General features: G+C 41.4%; 1 protein-coding gene across 2 annotated transcripts in view; it reads right to left on the bottom strand.

Moving 5' to 3' along the window:
- Positions 1–1,582: 1,582 nt before the first annotated feature.
- epha4a (eph receptor A4a) overlaps positions 1,583–18,624 on the bottom strand; it is a 40,247-nt gene continuing 23,205 nt past the window's right edge. Inside the window, exons 5-18 of one of the 2 annotated variants that reach the window (XM_079612669.1) lie at positions 16,825–17,160; positions 15,405–15,529; positions 14,124–14,283; positions 13,592–13,703; positions 11,120–11,178; positions 10,277–10,390; positions 9,935–10,120; positions 6,261–6,322; positions 5,941–6,150; positions 5,506–5,655; positions 5,209–5,402; positions 4,261–4,419; positions 3,017–3,899; positions 1,583–2,644 (exon numbers count right to left, since the gene is read on the bottom strand). In XM_079612669.1, coding sequence (XP_079468795.1) covers positions 3,785–3,899; positions 4,261–4,419; positions 5,209–5,402; positions 5,506–5,655; positions 5,941–6,150; positions 6,261–6,322; positions 9,935–10,120; positions 10,277–10,390; positions 11,120–11,178; positions 13,592–13,703; positions 14,124–14,283; positions 15,405–15,529; positions 16,825–17,160 — 1,982 coding nt within the window. In that variant the 3' untranslated portion in view covers positions 1,583–2,644; positions 3,017–3,784. Of the gene's footprint in view, positions 2,645–3,016; positions 3,900–4,260; positions 4,420–5,208; positions 5,403–5,505; positions 5,683–5,940; positions 6,151–6,260; positions 6,323–9,934; positions 10,121–10,276; positions 10,391–11,119; positions 11,179–13,591; positions 13,704–14,123; positions 14,284–15,404; positions 15,530–16,824; positions 17,161–18,624 lie in introns of both variants that reach the window. The other variant, XM_079612668.1, reaches the window with a different exon arrangement.

Consider the following 18,624-nt stretch of genomic DNA (forward strand, 5'->3'; position numbering starts at 1 on the left):
CCCAACAGCCTTGGTCAATATGGGTTTTATAATATGGGTTGCCTCCCCCAATCTTCAAATAAATAATGAAACAATATGCTATATAAAAAAAAAAGAAAATGTCAAGAAACAAGAAAAGAGAGGGAATTAATTCATTTGCTGCTGCCGTTCCATATTTCAATTGTTAATCTTTTCCTTGCTAAACTTGTTTCTACTTTCTTGCTTTTTTTATAAATCCATGTGCTGGAAGTCGCTGAAAGAACTGATAAAGTGGCTATTGAAATAGACTGATATCTAGCTGATAAAAGACGCCAGCACTGCAATACACAGAGATCTCGCAGAATACAGATACTGTAGGACAAATTCATATAAATGTAAGACCTGGCTTATATCCTGATGGTCCAGATTGTACTGTTCCAGGGCTTAAGGATTTAAAACATGGATTCAGGGTTGGTTTTGTAAAGCATAACTCTCTCAGACTGCAGTTGTAAGCCGTTTCTGGGTCCTCGGACACACTCTATCCTTCACCACCCTCTTAGAGTCTAAGTCCAGGTCCTGTTAAACCTCATCAAGAACTATCAAAACACACTAGTTCCTGTTCCCTCTCTCTCTCTCTGCTCTCATCCTGCAGGAATGCCGTTTCTCTTCCTCATTACATATCAACCAGATTCAAGCTGGTGAGTCTTTCCTGAGCAAAGTGTAATTCCTCTAACTTTTTCTTTTTGCTCCATCCTTTCTTTTTTCCAGGGTGACGGGCGTCTAAATACATGCATAATGAATGCATCTCTCATTAGAATGATTGTCAGAGGAAAAACATTGCTTGGCTCACGGCAGGGTTTTCTGGGATTCTAAAATTACGTTTTCTCCTCATTTTTTTTCCCTCCCTCCTTTATTTATCAAAGGCTTTCCACAATCAGCCCTCATCGCGACTGGGACGGCTGTGGGAAACAGATGTTTACTGATTAAGCAGGCGTACCGTGCCAAAGCGGCTGTATTACGGCCCATTCAAAGTGTAGAAAGGACAGGAAAAAAAAAAGTTTAAAGAAAAAAAAAGGAAGGAAAAAAAAGAAAGAAAGGCTGACGAAACGCAGACACTCACGGGCAGCCCCCTCTTCTGCCGCTGCTTCAACCATAATACGGTTTGATTGTTGAAATTGTTCTTCGGGGGAGAATTTTCTCATTTTTTTCCTCTTATTTTTGATACGCTTTTAATGTGTTGGTTATCCCTGCCAAGCTGCTTTTACTCCCAATCAGCGTTTACACAAACACTCACTTCAAGCTCTGAAAGAGACGAGGAGAGGAATGATGGGTGAAAAGGAGAAGAGAAAACTCAAAATAATCTGAATGCTACTGGCAAGACCGGCAAACCTGTTTATACCACCACATTCGACCGTTTCGTTTCAACTGCGGCCAAAATGTAATAGAAATATGTGACCAGCATTGGAGCCAACTGTCCGCTCTCACCCTCGGCTGCCACTTTATGTGGCTATAAACACGGGATCCATTTCTCTCCATGTGAGAATACCTCATCAGACGCCTCATCCAAATACCTTTCCAGCAATCCGTTTTGGAGAATTAGCGGAATTAGCCACATAAATCACTTTAGACATTAATAACAATGCACTTGGCAATCATTTATTTCTCTCATAGCTCTATTTTACAATTTACAAACTAGATAAAAAAGACCATAAATAAATGACGTTTCATGTACCTAAATTCATCAAATAAAAAATGGAAGAGAGGGAAACCGATGACACAATTGTGCACAACCTTAAACCTAACATGTCTAGATCATCTGGGCAAAAATGTGAATTGTTAGTGTTCTTTAGGAATAAACTACATTAGGAGACTTGGCACGGTAGAGTCTATTGAATTTCTCTCCTCTCACATTCATTGCATATTCCAAAGAGGTCCTAAACAGGTAAGGAGGGAATATCGAAAGATGAAACAGGAAAAAACAAGTCAAAAGCATTTCATACGAGAATGCGTCACATTAATAAGAAGCCTCTCAGATTGGAAGGATGGATGCACACTTGAAATGTAATTTTTTCCCCCTTTTTTATAAACATTCCTGTAATAAGTTTATTTTAGGTACAAATAACGTGCCTTTTCTTGCAGTCCGCATTCAGACCATTCAAATTAGCATTGAAATAGCTTCATTTGAGTCAAAGGACCCAAATAAATGTGGCGTGTTTTTTTTAGTTACAATCTCCAGCATTGGTAAGAAGCGAAGAACAGCAGTGACTTAGTGTATATAGCAAACAACTCCAGTATGTCGGTCTCCAGAGAGCAGCCACAAAGTTCTGCAGTCTTAGCACACATCATGTGCTCATGTCCTTTGTGTATGCGCCTCAAAACAAACTGTCATCCTTCAAAGAAAACAGCAACACGCTGCAGTGAGAACGGAGAGTTTCTCCTGACAAGAGTGAGACCAAATGAAAATGTTCATTATATCGCTCATCGAATCTCTGAGGAGACAACCGAAGGGCCCTAAACCGCTCCTCGGGTTGTTTGTCATGTTTTCAGTCTCCAGTCGTGGAAGCGTTCAGCATTTGCTGGAAATCATGGGAACTGATGTCCTTTGTCCCGGTGTCAAGTAAATCTAGTTATTGAAACCGCAATGGATGCGAGGATATCGCTGCGGAGCAGATGTGTGAAGGTGACTCTGGAGCGAGAGAGAGAGAGAGAGAGAGGGAGGGAGAAAAAGAAAATGATTATGATTCAGGGATTCAAAGCGCGTCCTGTAAACAGACCAGAACACACAAACGCAGCATTAATTGAAGTAATCCACAGAGTATGGAAACTGAAATTGCTCTGTTTGCTCTGTTGCTGGGGAGTCTGGGAAAAACACATTTTGCATCGTTGGCGCTGTTTTCATTTTGAGCTCATCCCATCAAACAGCACCAATATATATCCCTTGTGTTCATTGGTACTGGTTCTAATCCCAACTAATGAGCGGATAAATAACTGTAGGGGACAGAGAGGAAGTAGAGCAGATCCCATAAACATTGGGTAGGACTTGTTACTTTGTGCTTACCTTAGCTCAGCTCTGATGGAACTTCCAGTAAGGGAGACATGTGTTGATTTCACGGCCCGCCGAAGGTCTCCGGAGACAGAGAGGCGAGGAGAGAGAGGGCACGTTTGGATCAGGGAAAAACCGTGGAGACCGAGGTGGAGAGAGAAAGATGTAAACTGAGGGACGATTTTTCTATTCCAACCCAGGCCAAGCAGAGCGGTGTGGAGAATTGCGGAGTGGAGACAGATATTCCATTCTGAGGGTGGGGAGACCTGGAGACCTTCCAGAACTGGTCTTCCATTGTGGACGTTTGGAAGATGAATGCCTCTGTGAAATCCCCGGAAAAAAGCGGTAAAGAGTGCATCAAATCTCTATCTCCGACGTCTCCATTTCGTGTGATAAATTCCCGCCAGATGCCGCTGACTCAAGTAACCATGAAATGGCAAAAATCCAGTACTATTTATACATTTACTTACAGGCACATACATACAAAAAAATCAAATTAATGAACAGAGAAACTTCTTCGTTGTTTCACTGAAATTAAAAGTTTCCTACAATCATATCCAGAGCATCAGTACAGCGCGGGACGATCCTCTTGACTCGGCGGCGGGGATGGCATTATCGAAAGAAAAGTGCTGTATCGTTCCTCTGAAATTGTTTTCCGTTTTATTTTTCCCCAAAATTTTTTATTTAAAGTGCATGGATGAGGTAAATGGATTTTCTTAGAACCAAAATAAAAAAAGAAGTCCAAAAGTATGTTTCGAGTTTGTGTGTTCTGATCCCATGGGTTCAGACAGGAACCATCCTGTCTTGCATTTGTTGCATCTGGGACAGCATTCCCTGCGCGCTGTTGAGGATCTTATCCTGATGTGCGGCAGAGGAGATCCCTATCCTCGCCATGTCTCTGTTCCAATGAAACACAAGACAGAGCTGATGAGAACATGTTTAATTTTCTCTCTGCAAACTCTTTTTGTTTTTGTCCCTCTCTCCTCATTTGCTTTTAACATGAAATCTAAGAACCTGATCCTGGCTAAACATTTGAATGCCAAAGTAGAAGTTCTCAATGCTTCGTTGGCATCTACAGGAGTTTTGCACGGACATGTGACTACTGAACCCATACGTCAGGACTGTGTATCCCTGAGCGTTGATTTAAGAGCTGGGTTTCTTTCCCTTGTATTAGTCAAAAGTATGCCCGAAGCCAACATACACACATCACACATCTCCCAACTCCTTAATAGTGCCCATTATTTGGTCACGTGACTCACTCTTGTGTCATGTGGACCACAGCCTCTGGGGTGGTGTAGCCAGCAGCAGTGAAGTTGTCTCTGTAACGTTCCATGTTGATGGCCTGCAGCCAATCGGCAACTGATCCCAGGGTAGATGTGAATTCTGGGCTGCTGGGTTCCAGGAGGGTGGTGTTGGGTCTAGAAAAAGAGAAAAGACTTAGTTAGGAGCCCCAAGAGCTTGGGCTAGCTATGTGTTGCCCACTTTGAACAACGTATGAAAGAACTATAAAAGACTTTATTGCTGTGAGCATCACTTCATTGGAACACGTTTATATAACACTGCCAGTCATGCGTTTAACATGCACTTATGTGCCACAGCTGAAAACACATTTACAGCAATATAATCACTGGAGACTGGACCCAAGAACATGGCCTATATGAGAAGCGGCATGCCCATTCAAACTGACTTTGAGCCAAGTGGATTTTAAAACGAAATTATTATTATAATGAAATTGGACTAATAACAATTGAATGCAACTTTTTTTTTAAACAAATTATACATAAACATTTTACATCAAAATTAAAATATTTAAACCAGATATGTAAAACTCTCTAAAACAATATTGACATTTATTTAATAACAAATGCAAATTATATTATTTAAAACAAATATATTTTGCAAGCTGCATTCCAAAAATTCACTGAAACCCTATTGTAACTCTAAGTTTTTTTTTATTATTATTAGAAATACAAATTCCAAAAAAAATCTAATTAATAATACAAATTATCATAATAATTCATGTAATAATTATTTAGACTTCCAAATTTTTTTTTTTTTTTTTTTTTTTTTTACAAACAAACAAACAAAAACGGATATAGAAACATTTCAGACATGAAAAGAAGTGCACCAGAACTGTGACTGGTGCACCCTCGAAAAATAGGTGCATGTTGCCCTTTGGCTTATGTGACAGAGATTTTATTTATTACCTGGCTATCTCTCCTCCCTTCCTTTTCAGGCTGTTGGGGTTGCGGATGAGTTTGTCCAGCATGTTGACAATTTGGCTGAACTTTGGCCTTTCAGCGCGCTCTTTCTGCCAACAATCCAGCATCAACTGGTGCAAAGAGACTGGACAGTCCATGGGTGGAGGCAGCCTATAGCCTTCCTCAATTGCCTTTATCACCTGAGACAGAGAAGGATCCAAATGAGTTAGTTAAACACAACAGCGGAACATTTAAACATTTAAGCTCTGAATCAACCTCGTCCATTACTTATAAAACACTTACATCCTGGTTACTCATGTCCCAGTATGGCCGCTCTCCGTATGACATCACTTCCCACATGACGATGCCGTAACTCCACACGTCGGAGGCGGAGGTGAACTTTCTGTATGTAATGGCTTCAGGGGCGGTCCAGCGAATAGGAATCTTGCCTCCCTGTGATTGATAGGTTCCTGTTATTTCCTTTCAAAAGAAATAGCAAACACATGCATCGAGGTTAATCACACACACGCATGCACACACACACACCCACATGCTTCGCACTCAATATTGGGGTTAGTTTGCTAATTTCTATACTATTTGAAAATTTACAGCACTTCCTGTAAGAACAACCACACACATGCAGGGTTAAATGTTGAAGATAATGGGTTAAAAAGTTTGTGTTAGGGCTGCAAACACAAGTACAAACAAATGAGTTTCAAACGTAGGTGTCAGACTTACCCTGGTAGTGTAAGCAGCATCTGGGTCTTCCTCCAAAACTCGAGACATGCCAAAGTCGGACACTTTGCACACCAGATTACTGTTCACCAGGATGTTTCGTGCCGCCAGGTCACGGTGGACGTAGCTCATGTCAGACAGATACTTCATTCCTGAAGCAATACCACGCAGGATGCCCACCAGCTGAATTACTGTGAACCGCCCATCGTTCTTCTATATGGAAGGAATAACATTCATAGTTAAAAGATGTTTAAGCCAATACAGTACTAAACAACTGCCGTGTCAAAATGATGTGCTTGAAAAAACTCACAAACAAAACCCACCCTGAGAAAAGAATCAAGGGATCCGTTCTCCATGTACTCAGTGATGATCATAACTGGCTTACCTGCGCAGAGAAATAAAAAAAAGATATCAATAAATTAACATTTCATAGCATGTAAGTGAAAAGTGACAGTAAAGAGATGTATAAATAATAACAGTTTCCACTCAAATATTAAGCACCACGGCTGTTCTCACTTCTCGCCATTGATAAAAAGGGTTCTTGAGCACCATATTATGTGGCATTATGTGACACTGAAGACTGGAGTAATGATGCTGAAAATCCAGATTTGCCATAATAATTACATTTCAAAATATATTAAAATAGAAAACTAAATTATTTTTGATCAAATAAATGCAGCCTTGTGAGCATAAGAGACTTATTTCAAAAACATTTACCGACCCAAAACGTTTGAACGGTAGTGCAAATCTATGTTAAATCTTAGGAGGCATTTAATTAGCTAAATCATAATCTTCACTTGAGTTTCCAAGTTGGAAATCTGATTTCTGTTCAGAAAGCAACATTAAAGCCAGCGGATCCTTTGTAGCTACATAATAGCACCTGATTGGATGCAGTTTGCCCTTCTCAGAACCAATCAGAGTTGGTAAATCTGGGTACTGAACCAATTATCTGCTTAAATCACCTTCAAGAACAAAAACAGTCAAACAGTGATTCAAAACTCAAAGTAGATCAAAACGCAGAGATTTTATATTTTGTTTGTAGTCGTATGCACTCAAGGCACACATCAGCACATTTGAATGCCACTTCCCAATCAAGCCCTAAAGTGTTAGTTTGCAAGCCCCTCCTTTCTCACACTCCCCCCTCGCTTCCTCTTCGCTCCTGTTTGCGAGTGGGATTTCTGTGTGGGTTTGTTTACTGAATGCAGCCGTTGCTGGAGGCTATCAGGACTGGATTCCCACATTACCTGCCAGTCAGTACAGAGACAAGGCAATGCTATGGCAACGCAAGCCCCTCTCATTGAGCCAAAAGGATGGAGCGCAGTGGCTTCACAATAGAGGACAATGGCACACGCACACAAACCTACACAGAGCCGCTCACAAACGCATACACACGCACACACTTCACCTCAGAGGAATCATTGCAGTGTTCTAGTGGTGCCTTCATTATGCAAATACAATCTTGCATTTAATGCCAGCGCATAAAAGACTGCGCCCACCAAGCCCGTCTGTGAAAGCTTTCTGCAGAGACGGCTGGCATCATGTTTCTCTCCCGCTCTCAGAGGCTTAGGGGCATTTTGTCTTTATTTATTTAGGACAATTTCTACATCATTAGTAATTTATTTAACAGGTTTAATTGGCCCAGTTGGAGGCGTAGGCTACGAGAGAGGGCTGCCATAGTCTGTTTGTAATAACAGTTTTCCTGAAGAGACTACTTCTGCCATGCTAAGGATTATGGGAGAAGGGCAGCTAATAATAAACAGCAGTCTAACGCTTCACACTAAGCTCTGCAACACCAGCCCTGTTATAGGAAAAGTTCTGATCACATTGTACAGTATCATGCATTTTCCTAGTTTTTCAACTCAAAACCATCCTCATTTTTTTAAATAAAATTTTAAATGTAGAAATAAAATAAAATAAAATAAAATTTGGTCAAGTTAATGTACTTGCTCAGTAAACAAACTCAATGAAAATGGCACTTGGCTCATGTAACAGAAAGGTGTACTTCCATTCCAAGTGTAACAATTTCCCCCATTTATTTTTCCATGAGTGGTTTCTCTCCTGGTCCTTATAATGTCTCTGTCTTGCTCTCTGTTTCACTTCTGTTCTCTTTCTCTCTGTGTAACCCATCTGTTGGCATTGTCTTCACTAATACATCAGAGGATGGGGATTTGCCAGGGCTGTCTGGAGAAAAGATGTGACTCAGTGGGATTGTGGGATTGTTACATGTCTGCAGAAGCCCCTGCATATGAATGCAGCTCTCTTCCATGCAGTCTACCAAAACAAACTAAAAAAAAAAGAAAAAACATCTTCATCTTTGTGTTTCTCTAGAGCTCTCTAGCTGCCAGACAGCACAAGAAACATCAGTGTGAGAAGACACTAAGGGTGTTCTTCAGTCCAGCTGTCAAATGCAAAGCCATCAAATGCAAATCACAGCTCCATGCACATGGACACACACACACACACACACACACACACACACACACACACACACACACACACACACACACACACACACACCAGGTCCTCTGCATATTTGTTATGCACAGTGAGTGCCGGCCACAACTATACTCTAGAGGTTTCTTAAACACACATATGAGAGAGAGTCAACTTTCAATCAATAATGAGTTATTAAAAGGTTTGATGTCAGGTCTGCCAGTCAGCCAAGATTCCATTCTGGTAGTGGGAAGGGTGCATTACAAAAGACAGGGTTGATTTATCATCAAATCCGGGAACGGGGAGTGCGTCATTCCTTCAGCATGGTTCTAAAAGGCATTTAAAGCAACAATATGTAATTTTTCGGCGCTAGGGTTCGCTAACCTCTTACAATAACAAAGGCGTAGGTTGAAGACGCATAAGCGGAATTATGGAAGTTGTCGTCATGCCGAAGGATCTAATAATGTTTATGGATGAGTGAATGCATTGATGTTTTTAACATGACTGTGGTGTGAAGTCGCGACTGCTATTGAGAGACAGATATCAGCGCCACCATTTCATTCTACCGAACTACCTGCAAGTGCTGAATTAATACTCACACAGGTCAGTTTATTAAACGAATTAAATGTGTGAGGTAACGCAACGAAACAACAACAGTGTGAGCGTGCCGCTAGACATAACGCAAGTTGTCTACGTCTGTCGCCACTACGTCTGTCGCCACGTTACTATGGCAGTACGAACGGAAACCAGGGATAACAAGGATATTACGCCATTTACGTCAAGTGCACAGGGACGAGCCATTATTTAAAATGGTAATTTCTCTGAAATTAAAAATCTTTTGGGATATTTCCACAACTACAGGAAATATATCACACTGTTCAAGTGATTTTTTAAATATTTGATTACAAATTGTAGCTTTAAGATGCAAACAGGAGGCAGGCATCAACAGTAAAAAAGTTTGAAGCAAAGTGAACTAATTCTCAGGCAGATGCTTTAGATGGCTAAAACTCAAACAAAAGACGAAAACCTAAAGAAATGAAAACCATCAGCTCTACAGCAGAGCTTCGATGGGTGGCCAAATAAGCTGTCAAACACAGCAAACAATAATTTTCTTAACAAGTATTTGTGTCTTGTTTTTCTGTAAAAATATGTAAACATCCCTTTCGCCCTTGTGAGAAGCACAATTGCATAATATTTTTTTCCATTATTTATTTTTGAAGTTAGTTTTTTCATTGCAAAGTATAAATCGAACAGAATTTAAGGAGGTTCATACTTAAAACAAGAAAAAAATTGTATTTCATTTATTTGAGAAAGATTTTAATATATTCTTTTAAAAAACTTTACAAGATATAGATATTTCTGTTGCACAACACTACAAAAATCATCATGAATCACTTTGTAAAAAGACTTTTCATGAAAGATGGCTGTAGGCAGTGAAGCACAGCTTGAATCAACAAGGTTACGATTTGCAAAAGATATGCAAAACCAGAACAAATCTGTCTGAAAGGATGTGGTCAAAGTAAATGAGTAGCTTGTTCACATTATAAACACTCAAAGGACTCACATTTAGTGACGACTCCCTCCAGTCGGATGATGTTGGGGTGGTCAAACTGGCCCATGATGCTGGCCTCACTCAGAAAGTCCCGCCTTTGCTTGTCAGTGTATCCTGCTTTGAGGGTTTTTATGGCCACACAGATCTCCCGCTTTCCAGGCATTTTGAGACGGCCACTGCACACCTCCCCGAATTCTCCTTTAAACAGAAAAACCAGGCTTGAATAAAAAATGTAAGCGGTACATAAAGACCCATGAGATATCTCTGGAACGGTGGGCTAACATTTCACTGTAACAGTCTAGCTACACTCAGTCTGAGACACACGGAAAGGAAAACAGCAGGTCGTTTGCTCACCAATGCCGATGACCTTTTCAATCTTGATGCAGGAGGCGTCAATTTCTTTAGCGAATTCACGGACTGCTTGGTTGGGGTCCTCGTAGGTGAAGGGGTCCACATAGATCCGGACACCTGTGGAGAAACGAATAGAGGTGCCTACATGTTAGGAGGTTGAGAGAAGAGGAGGGGAGGATAGCTGGCAGACAGACAACATGATGAATATACAACATCTGTTTTCCATTTTCCTCCTCTTGTTGGCTTCTGTCTGTCCTCCACCACACTGAGAACATACAAACATCCCCCCCCCCCCCCACCACCACCACCACCACCCCACACACACACACTTATTTGATACATATACATCTTTGAGAATGTGTATTACAGTCAGGAACACTATCGTCAAATATGATTGACAATTAATACAGTTAGGATTGACGGTATGGTTCTGTTCTGGGCAAGAACTCCCTGCGCATCCATGCAGCCTAGCATGGATTAGAGCAGGGAGAGCAGCAATAACCCCCCTTAGGGTAAACAGAACAGAACCAACATGAATGTATTGCAGATATCATTAATTCATTTTAATGTACAACATAATTAGAGAATTTTAGTCTGATTCAGGGATAATCAGAATGCCAAATCCTGACTGACGAGAGGAGGATCTGGGGATGGAGGAGGGTAATCAGCTCCTGAGAAACGCGATAGCTGCTGATAATACTGAAGGAGCTTATATATGCATACAGTGATAGGCGTCGTATTCCTATAGGAAGACGTGGATCAGCTGATGCGAGCTTGACTAAAGTGACCTGCCAGAACTGACGCTACGCTTAATGTATGTGTTTGTTTATGTGGTCACTGCATTACCTGGATGTAAATGTCTCTCCTCATCAGAATCCTGTTTGGCTTTGCTGTATTTGCTTCTCCTGTTAACACAAAGAGATGAGAGAGATTTTAATCCACAGAAGAAGAAGAAAAAACAATCACAAATCTTATTGGTTTCTTTCAAACAGCAATTAATTATTTGAGATTGAACAATGTCAGAAACTGTGCTTAGATTTTTTTTAGATAGCAAAGTGTGCAATGTGAAAGTCAGAGAGGTAAATTAACTTAATATTTTTGCATAAATTGTTTGACTTTTTATTATTACAACACCTCATAAAGTGGGCTGTTGACCTTATATTTATTTACGAATATTTTAGTTATTATTAAAACAAATAATAAAAAACAGTGGTTCTGCATATAGGTTATTAGACACTTTAATGGGAATATATCTGAGATTTTCAGATACTAAGGCACTTTAGAATAAAAATCTGAAATGTATAACAATAAACTTATATATGAGCTTATTATAGAGTTTATAATAATATTATATAATTATATAATATAATATAATTATTATATTATATGAGACTATTATAGAGTCATAGTCTCCTTATATATGAAACAATGACTTCTAAGAAATAAATGAAAAATTATCAGAGAAATCACCTAAAACACTTATACAAAAATTTCAAGCAGACTAACTGGCAGATGTGTGAGACATGGTGGGCCAGTCAATGTAGTAGGTGAAACTTTTGAATAACCTCAAACCTTTTCCATAAAAGTGGGGAAGTAAAAATCTGTAAAGCCCATAAGGCTGCACAGAGTGAGAGGGAGAGACTACATCATCAAAGCAGAAAGAAGTTCTGTCTACGAACCAACTCCACTGGCCTCTCATCTAAAAAATAATTTAGAGATTGACAGATAAAGAGCAAACAGCAACGAGGTAGAGAGAATGACAGAGTAAACACAAACTCATCAAGTGGCCAAAATGGCAACAAAATCCCATTTAGAACCACCCCACCCCCTCTTCTAAAAACATCACTCTCAGCCTGTCCACAATGACATAAAGGATCTAGAATGTGCCACCTTCAAAGTTACCATTTCACCCAATCACCTGCTGACCCCTTAGGGCCAACCGCTGACCCCTCTACATGGGAGCAGGGGGCAGAACAGAGGCAATGGAACAGATAACAACCCCGCCCAGGACATTGACCTAACCCAAGACTCCCTGCTGGGGATGGGGTCACCTGCCTGTATATAGAAAGGGGGGCTCATCCAGGAATGCACAACTGCTGTTATTGTTTTTCTAGTGCGTTCTGGCACTGACAAAGAATCCCAAGGTTTGGGGCTACTGAAGAAAGAAAAGGTTAGAGGGAGAGAGAGGGGCATATCCACAGGTAGAACAGGAGGAAAGGGCCAGGCTTTAACGCTTGAGTGCTCCGCAGAAGCTACAAATAGCTCTGCCTGCAGGGGGCCATGCCTTCGTTGGAGGAGGCCCTGCCATCAGCGCAAGCAGCCAGTACACGTTTATTTTAGGAACAAGGAGATTATCAGGTGAGCTATCCAAGTACAGAAGCAATAAACCTCACAGCTTTGTGCGGAGCTGTAACCCCCCCTTCTTCGCCTCCACGATTGAGCGGTTGGTTTCCCCTCGAGGTAGAGAGGAGCAGGCCAAAGGTGAGAGCTACTCGTGAGGTGTAGGCTTGTCTCCCACTGATGGGCTCCACTGAGGAAGTGCTTAATGGCTGCTTGGCCAAAACAAAAGCCCCATTCATTAGCTCAAATTGTTAGTTTCACCCTGAATGAGGGTGATGGCTCTCTTTCGGGTACTTTGAGGATGCGAAGATGATTATCTCGGCTGATAATGATACGATGTCAACCACTGCAAGAATACACACTCTAACCTCGGTCTTGGGAAACTCAGATCGGACACAAAAGGAGGAGGCCTTCAGAAAGGGAAACGTAGCTGATGATAACCGTGATGGAGTAAGAGCGTAGCTGGCTGAGAGTTCGGCAAGAAAAAGTTGTTTGATTAAGGTAAAGCAAACATGACATTTCGCCCGTGGGAGTATGACAGTTGCTCTGATTGAGTACGGTACACAAACGTACATATGCCGTCCTGCCGTGCGTCTCAGCTCCCTTGGGAATGGTACGCGTTCCCTACGGATTCCGACACACATGGCACAGGGACCCGTAGCAGCACAGCGGAGACTAATCAGGCAGAGCTGCCAACGGCCTGTCACAATACCACTAGCTACACCACAGGAAAAAAAAAAGAGCGATAATGCGGGAAAGAGAAGGTGGAAGAGCCGTGAGAACCAGACTGATGGACAGGTAGAGAGAGGGGAAGACAGCAGGAGAACAACAGATAGAAAGACTGATTTAGGATGACAGACAGGGTGAGGGAGAGGTGACGGAGACGCCCACAGGGACAGGGGGAGAGATGGAGGAATGCTTCCTGTTTCAGACAGTATCTGTGAGACGACTGACACCCAGTTGGGACGGGTGGCTTACCTGCGGCTGATGATGAAGACTCCGATGAAGATGAGTAACAGAATAACGCTGCCAATCACAGACACCAACAGCACGGTGGAGTTAGCACCATCTCCGATGATGGGAGAGGGAACTAAGAGGAAAAATAACTTTAAAGTTCATCTCAAATGCATAATTCTCATTTAAAGTGTCAGATTAAATTTGTCAGCATTTTGAATTCTTATTGAAGAGCCTAGTTTCATCAGGGAGGAACAAATCTTGTTTCTTTTAAGCTGCTGAAACAACCAAGTATCAAAGCTCGAAAACATTCCAGTCGTTACAGGGTTTGCTTTAAAGTGCTTTTAAAAAAATACCAGTGACTTTGTAGTGAGCAAACAAAGAAACTATCGTAAAGAAAAGGAAAACACATATACACATAGGCTATAATTATGTTACTTTAGAGAAATAGTTTCCGGATGAATGGTTGATCCACCCTAAAATTCAACACAAGTCTCTAATTGTGGAAACAAAGATTTACTATTGTCGGCTCGGTAACACGCACATGGAAACCTACCTGAGTTGGTCATGAACTCGAAGGGGGCACTGAAGTCTCCGTAGCCAGCGGCGGTACGGGCACGCACATGAAATACATAGGAGGTAAGCGGGCTCAGGCCTTTGATCTCGGCACTTCGGGATGTGGTCTTCATTATGCGATAGCTGCGCTCATTTTGATCCTGATTGGATGAGAGAAAAAGGAAACAACAGTTGAACCAACTTGTGGGATTTGTCATTAGGATTGTTTTATTTGGAATCAAACCCTGATAAAACAAAACGGAAGAGAGATTTGTCTAAGGTCTGACACAGAAACTACATCCAGGCTTTTCTAGGGAAAACCGCAGCCTTGTTGTACAAAAACAAGGCTGCCATCTTTGTTTTCGCTCGCTCCCTTGGGTGTAACCTGAATTTGCTTGTTCAAAATTCCCCCGTTTCATCACTACATCCAAACCACTTAAACAATGTTGAGTTTGAACCAAAACAAGCAAAGGAACTAAGTTTAATTGTTTTTTTTTCAATGTCCCCTAATGTTTGGCTTATAATTGTTGGATCACGAAACAATAACCTTTGTGTCTTGGTCTTATGTGTGTGTCAGAGTGTATTTGCAATGGAAAACATCAGTGTGTAAGGGAAAGGAATCTGACCACTGCTGCAATCTGTAATCAGTCAGCCAGAGGAAGACACAGCAGGAGCAGAGAGAGGAGAACACTGTTATCCTCTCTCTATCCCAACGGCCCACATGCTCCACCCTAGATCTGTCTATCCACCTCATGCTGTTCTGACCCGCCGGTTCACCAGACTCCTGCTGCGATTGTGAGAGAGTCTGGTCTGGCCTTGAGCTAAAATGCAGCTCTCTGGTTTTGATGTACAGTACCTGACATCATACTGCTCATGTAATGGACTTAAATTGAGGCTTCACATTGATTGCTACACCTTAAACTGTGGTTTCAAAGCAGCATATTTCCCATTTGTTGTCCCTGACATGTGACGTCACAAGGCCTAATCCTGAACTACATTTTCAAAAGTACATCCCTAATCGCATGCTGTCAAGATGAGCAACCTGCTAAAAAGACCATGTTAAACCACCATGAATTGCAAAACCAAAATCAACCAGCTTGTTTTTTTCTGGTGCAGCTGGTTGACCAAGATTTCTGGTCACGAAGCCTCATTGGGCTGTACACCAACATCCAAAACACAACATATGCTGCTGACCACATATGCTAGTCTTGCATATGTGATCAGCAGCTAGATCTCATCAGGGCTAAATTTTTGGAAACTACTTTCCCATGAATCATCTCACCTTCTCATAGTACTTGACCTCGTACTCAAGAATGACTCCGTTGGGTCTCTCGGGTTGTTGCCATGCCAAAGACACAGCATGTCTAGTGATGTCCTTGGCCTGGATGGTGGTAACTGGAGAGGGAGCTGGAATAAGAGAAAATCACAAAGAGAAAAAAGCTTAGTGTTGCTAGGAGCACCGACCACCTAGCTGTTTCAGAGAAACATAAACATCATAGTGCCATAGAGGAATGAAAAGGTATGAGATTGGAGATATTTATGCTATCAAACTGAGAAAACCAGAAAAACAACTAAACGCTGGAAGCTACACAGGTTAGCATCTGATACTGTAGTGATTACAGCTTCGCAACTCCCAGAAAAAGGTTGGATCACAAAAAGTGATGCACCCATTATATCATCATCATTACGGATCCACTCTGAGAATCGAGCAAGTGCTTCTGATTCTTTTCCTCCTCTCATAATTCCACTGCTACTACAGAAGGTCCATTGATGTAGTCATCTAGGGAGCACATGCTTATCTGTAATCTTTAGGGTTTTATCAATGACACTCCACAGTTGCCAAAGGGGAATTTAAGCCAGATCCTGGGACGATTCTGGCCTAGTTTCTCAGCACAGATGAAAATTATAATCAGAAACAGATCAGTGTTTAATATGTATCTTCTATTAACTTGATTTTTACATTTCCTGTCGAAAATCAGGAAAACCTGTTGCTATACAGTTCTCAATGGGTGCAAGAGAAATGTTATATGGTTACTAGGGTAATACTGATGTAGCCCTTAGCAAGCACCAGTAGAGAAAAGCAGATCTGGCTTCAGTGCTGTAGGGCAATATCTGCTCAGAACCCCGATATATGGGGTCATAAAAGCTAAGAACAGACGGTCAAGAGTGAAGGTCTGTTTGAAGAGTGTTCTGTACAGGTGTCATGGCCATTACAATCAGAGTTCACCAAGACAATGATGGTGAGAAAGACACTTGGAAGACCCCACTCCTGGGGGCCCTACACACACAGTCCCAAAAGCCAGACAAAAAGGCACTTCCTGTCTCACGCTTTCTCAAGAACCCGAAATTAAACACCTTGTAAAAGTTAACAGTCCACTCAACGCAAACAAATGTGAGCAGCCAACAAATGCACATATGCGCAATTTGACCGGACACGCGGTTTAATGTCATAAAAATCCATTCTGACAGACACAGGCAAGAAGTAATTAGAAATTTCTTTGTGGTGATATAAGACAGAGCACTTTCACAGACGAGAAGCTGATTCGGAGCTGATGACTATGTTCAGTGTTAGACTGGTGACAAATTCAACACATTAGCTTGTGACCAGATCACATGACGACATCATCCTGCTATGTAATGAAATTATAATAGTGGGAATATCATATTTAACAATAATTTGTGAACATAAACCACACACTTACCCGCTTGGTTAGTGGTAACCGTCACAGACACTGCCTGTTCTGGTCCAGGACTCTGCTTGGAGACCCCATTGACGGCCCATATCTCAAAGGTGTAGTTAGTGTGAGCCTGCAGGTCGTTTATGGACACCCGAGTGGTGCGTAGGCCCAGCTGCTGAGGGGAAAAATGGATGCCGTTGCCGCAGGGCTGACAGCGTTGGCCGTCTGAGCTGCACCGCTTGCATATGACATTATAAGCAAGGTCCTGCCTGCCACCGGAAGATGCTGGAGTCGTCCACTCCAGATTCACGGAGGTCTCATTCACATTGGAAATAAGGTGCTGAGGAGCAGATGGGGGCTCTACGAAAAGACAATTTTGGAAAAATAAACAGTTAAGAGATTCTATGACAAAATATGCACATGATTTATGTTTCATTTTTGCTGCAGTGATGTCTGGAAGTTTTGGAACAAACAAAACAGGATTATGACTGTGGCAGAGATTGATCTCAAAATACACCCTTGGCAAGGGAATCTTCAATGGAAAGCAAATACACACCCGCACACACACATCCTTTTATTGCCACTGCAGGCAGATGATGTTACAGGCTATGACGGATACGAGTCTGTTTGTGTGCTTGTGTGTATTGGCGCTGTTTTTCTCTGTGGTGTTTTCGTAAACCAGGCGCTGCTGAATTTAAAGATAATTAAATTTATAACAAACCAGCACCACAGGCGACGCAGTGCTAGCTGCGCAAAAAGGAAATACACTAAACCCGCGAGAAAGAGAGAGAGAGAGAGAGAGAGAGAGAGAGAGAGAGAGAGAGAGAGAGAGAGAGAGAGAGAGAGAGAGAGAGAGAGAGAATGATTACATCTCCATAATTGAGCAACTTGCTGATAAGGGATCTCATAAATGCTAATTTGGTCGCCCTCGCTACCATCTCTGGTATAGCGAAGCAATGACATTCTTGTCATAAATATGGTTCTCTAAATCAGCAGTCTCAGGTTGACATTCTCATAAAATCTGCCCAGAGGAACTTTTTATTGCTCAGGAGTTGCTCTTTTATTGATCAGTAGACTTAATTGAGTCCTCGGGTATGTATATTCAAGTATTAGAGGTTTCTCCTAGAATTTCTTAGGAGAAATAAACATAGAGAGAAGTGTGACAATTGTCAACATACATTATAGAGCTTTTAATTTGTTTAAATTTTTTTCAGAGAAAACTGGATGAGAAATGTTTGAGTTCAAGACTTCGGTAGCTTGCAAAGTTTGAGACACTGTTGAGGTCTCTATTGAAACTCCAGAGGATGTGAGATTGTTAAGGTCTTCATTAACATGACAAAATCCGAAAAGCTAGAAATAACCACTTTATTTTTCAACCTGGAAGTAAGCAAATTTCTGTAAATTATCTGTAAATTATTACAATAATACATTAAAAAATCAAGATAACAAAAGTTTGCAATTTCAAGCAGCATAACTTTTTTGTACAACTAATAACTGGTAGTGGATGACACCAAAAGCCTTGTACATTAGAATTACAAATGGCTGCACTTGCCAGTTGTTAGAAATAAGGTGGATTGGCATTCAATATATAGGGTGTCATTTTAATTTCATTGCTCTCAAGGAAAAACAATTGAAATATTGAAGCTAAAGTGTGTCTCCTCATCTCCCACTGGCCGGACAAGCAGGCAGTCCCGCCTCCAACTCGCACCACTGGTTAAGCCAAAGTTGGCCTATTTAGCTGGGATAGACAAGACTACTTTAACTAGAAAGAAAGAATTACTCCCTTCACTCTTTAAAAGATCTCGTTTGAGATATTTCATTCCT

The sequence above is a fragment of the Phoxinus phoxinus genome (assembly GCF_949152265.1).
Source record: "Phoxinus phoxinus genome assembly, chromosome: 5".
Taxonomy (NCBI): domain Eukaryota; kingdom Metazoa; phylum Chordata; class Actinopteri; order Cypriniformes; family Leuciscidae; genus Phoxinus; species Phoxinus phoxinus.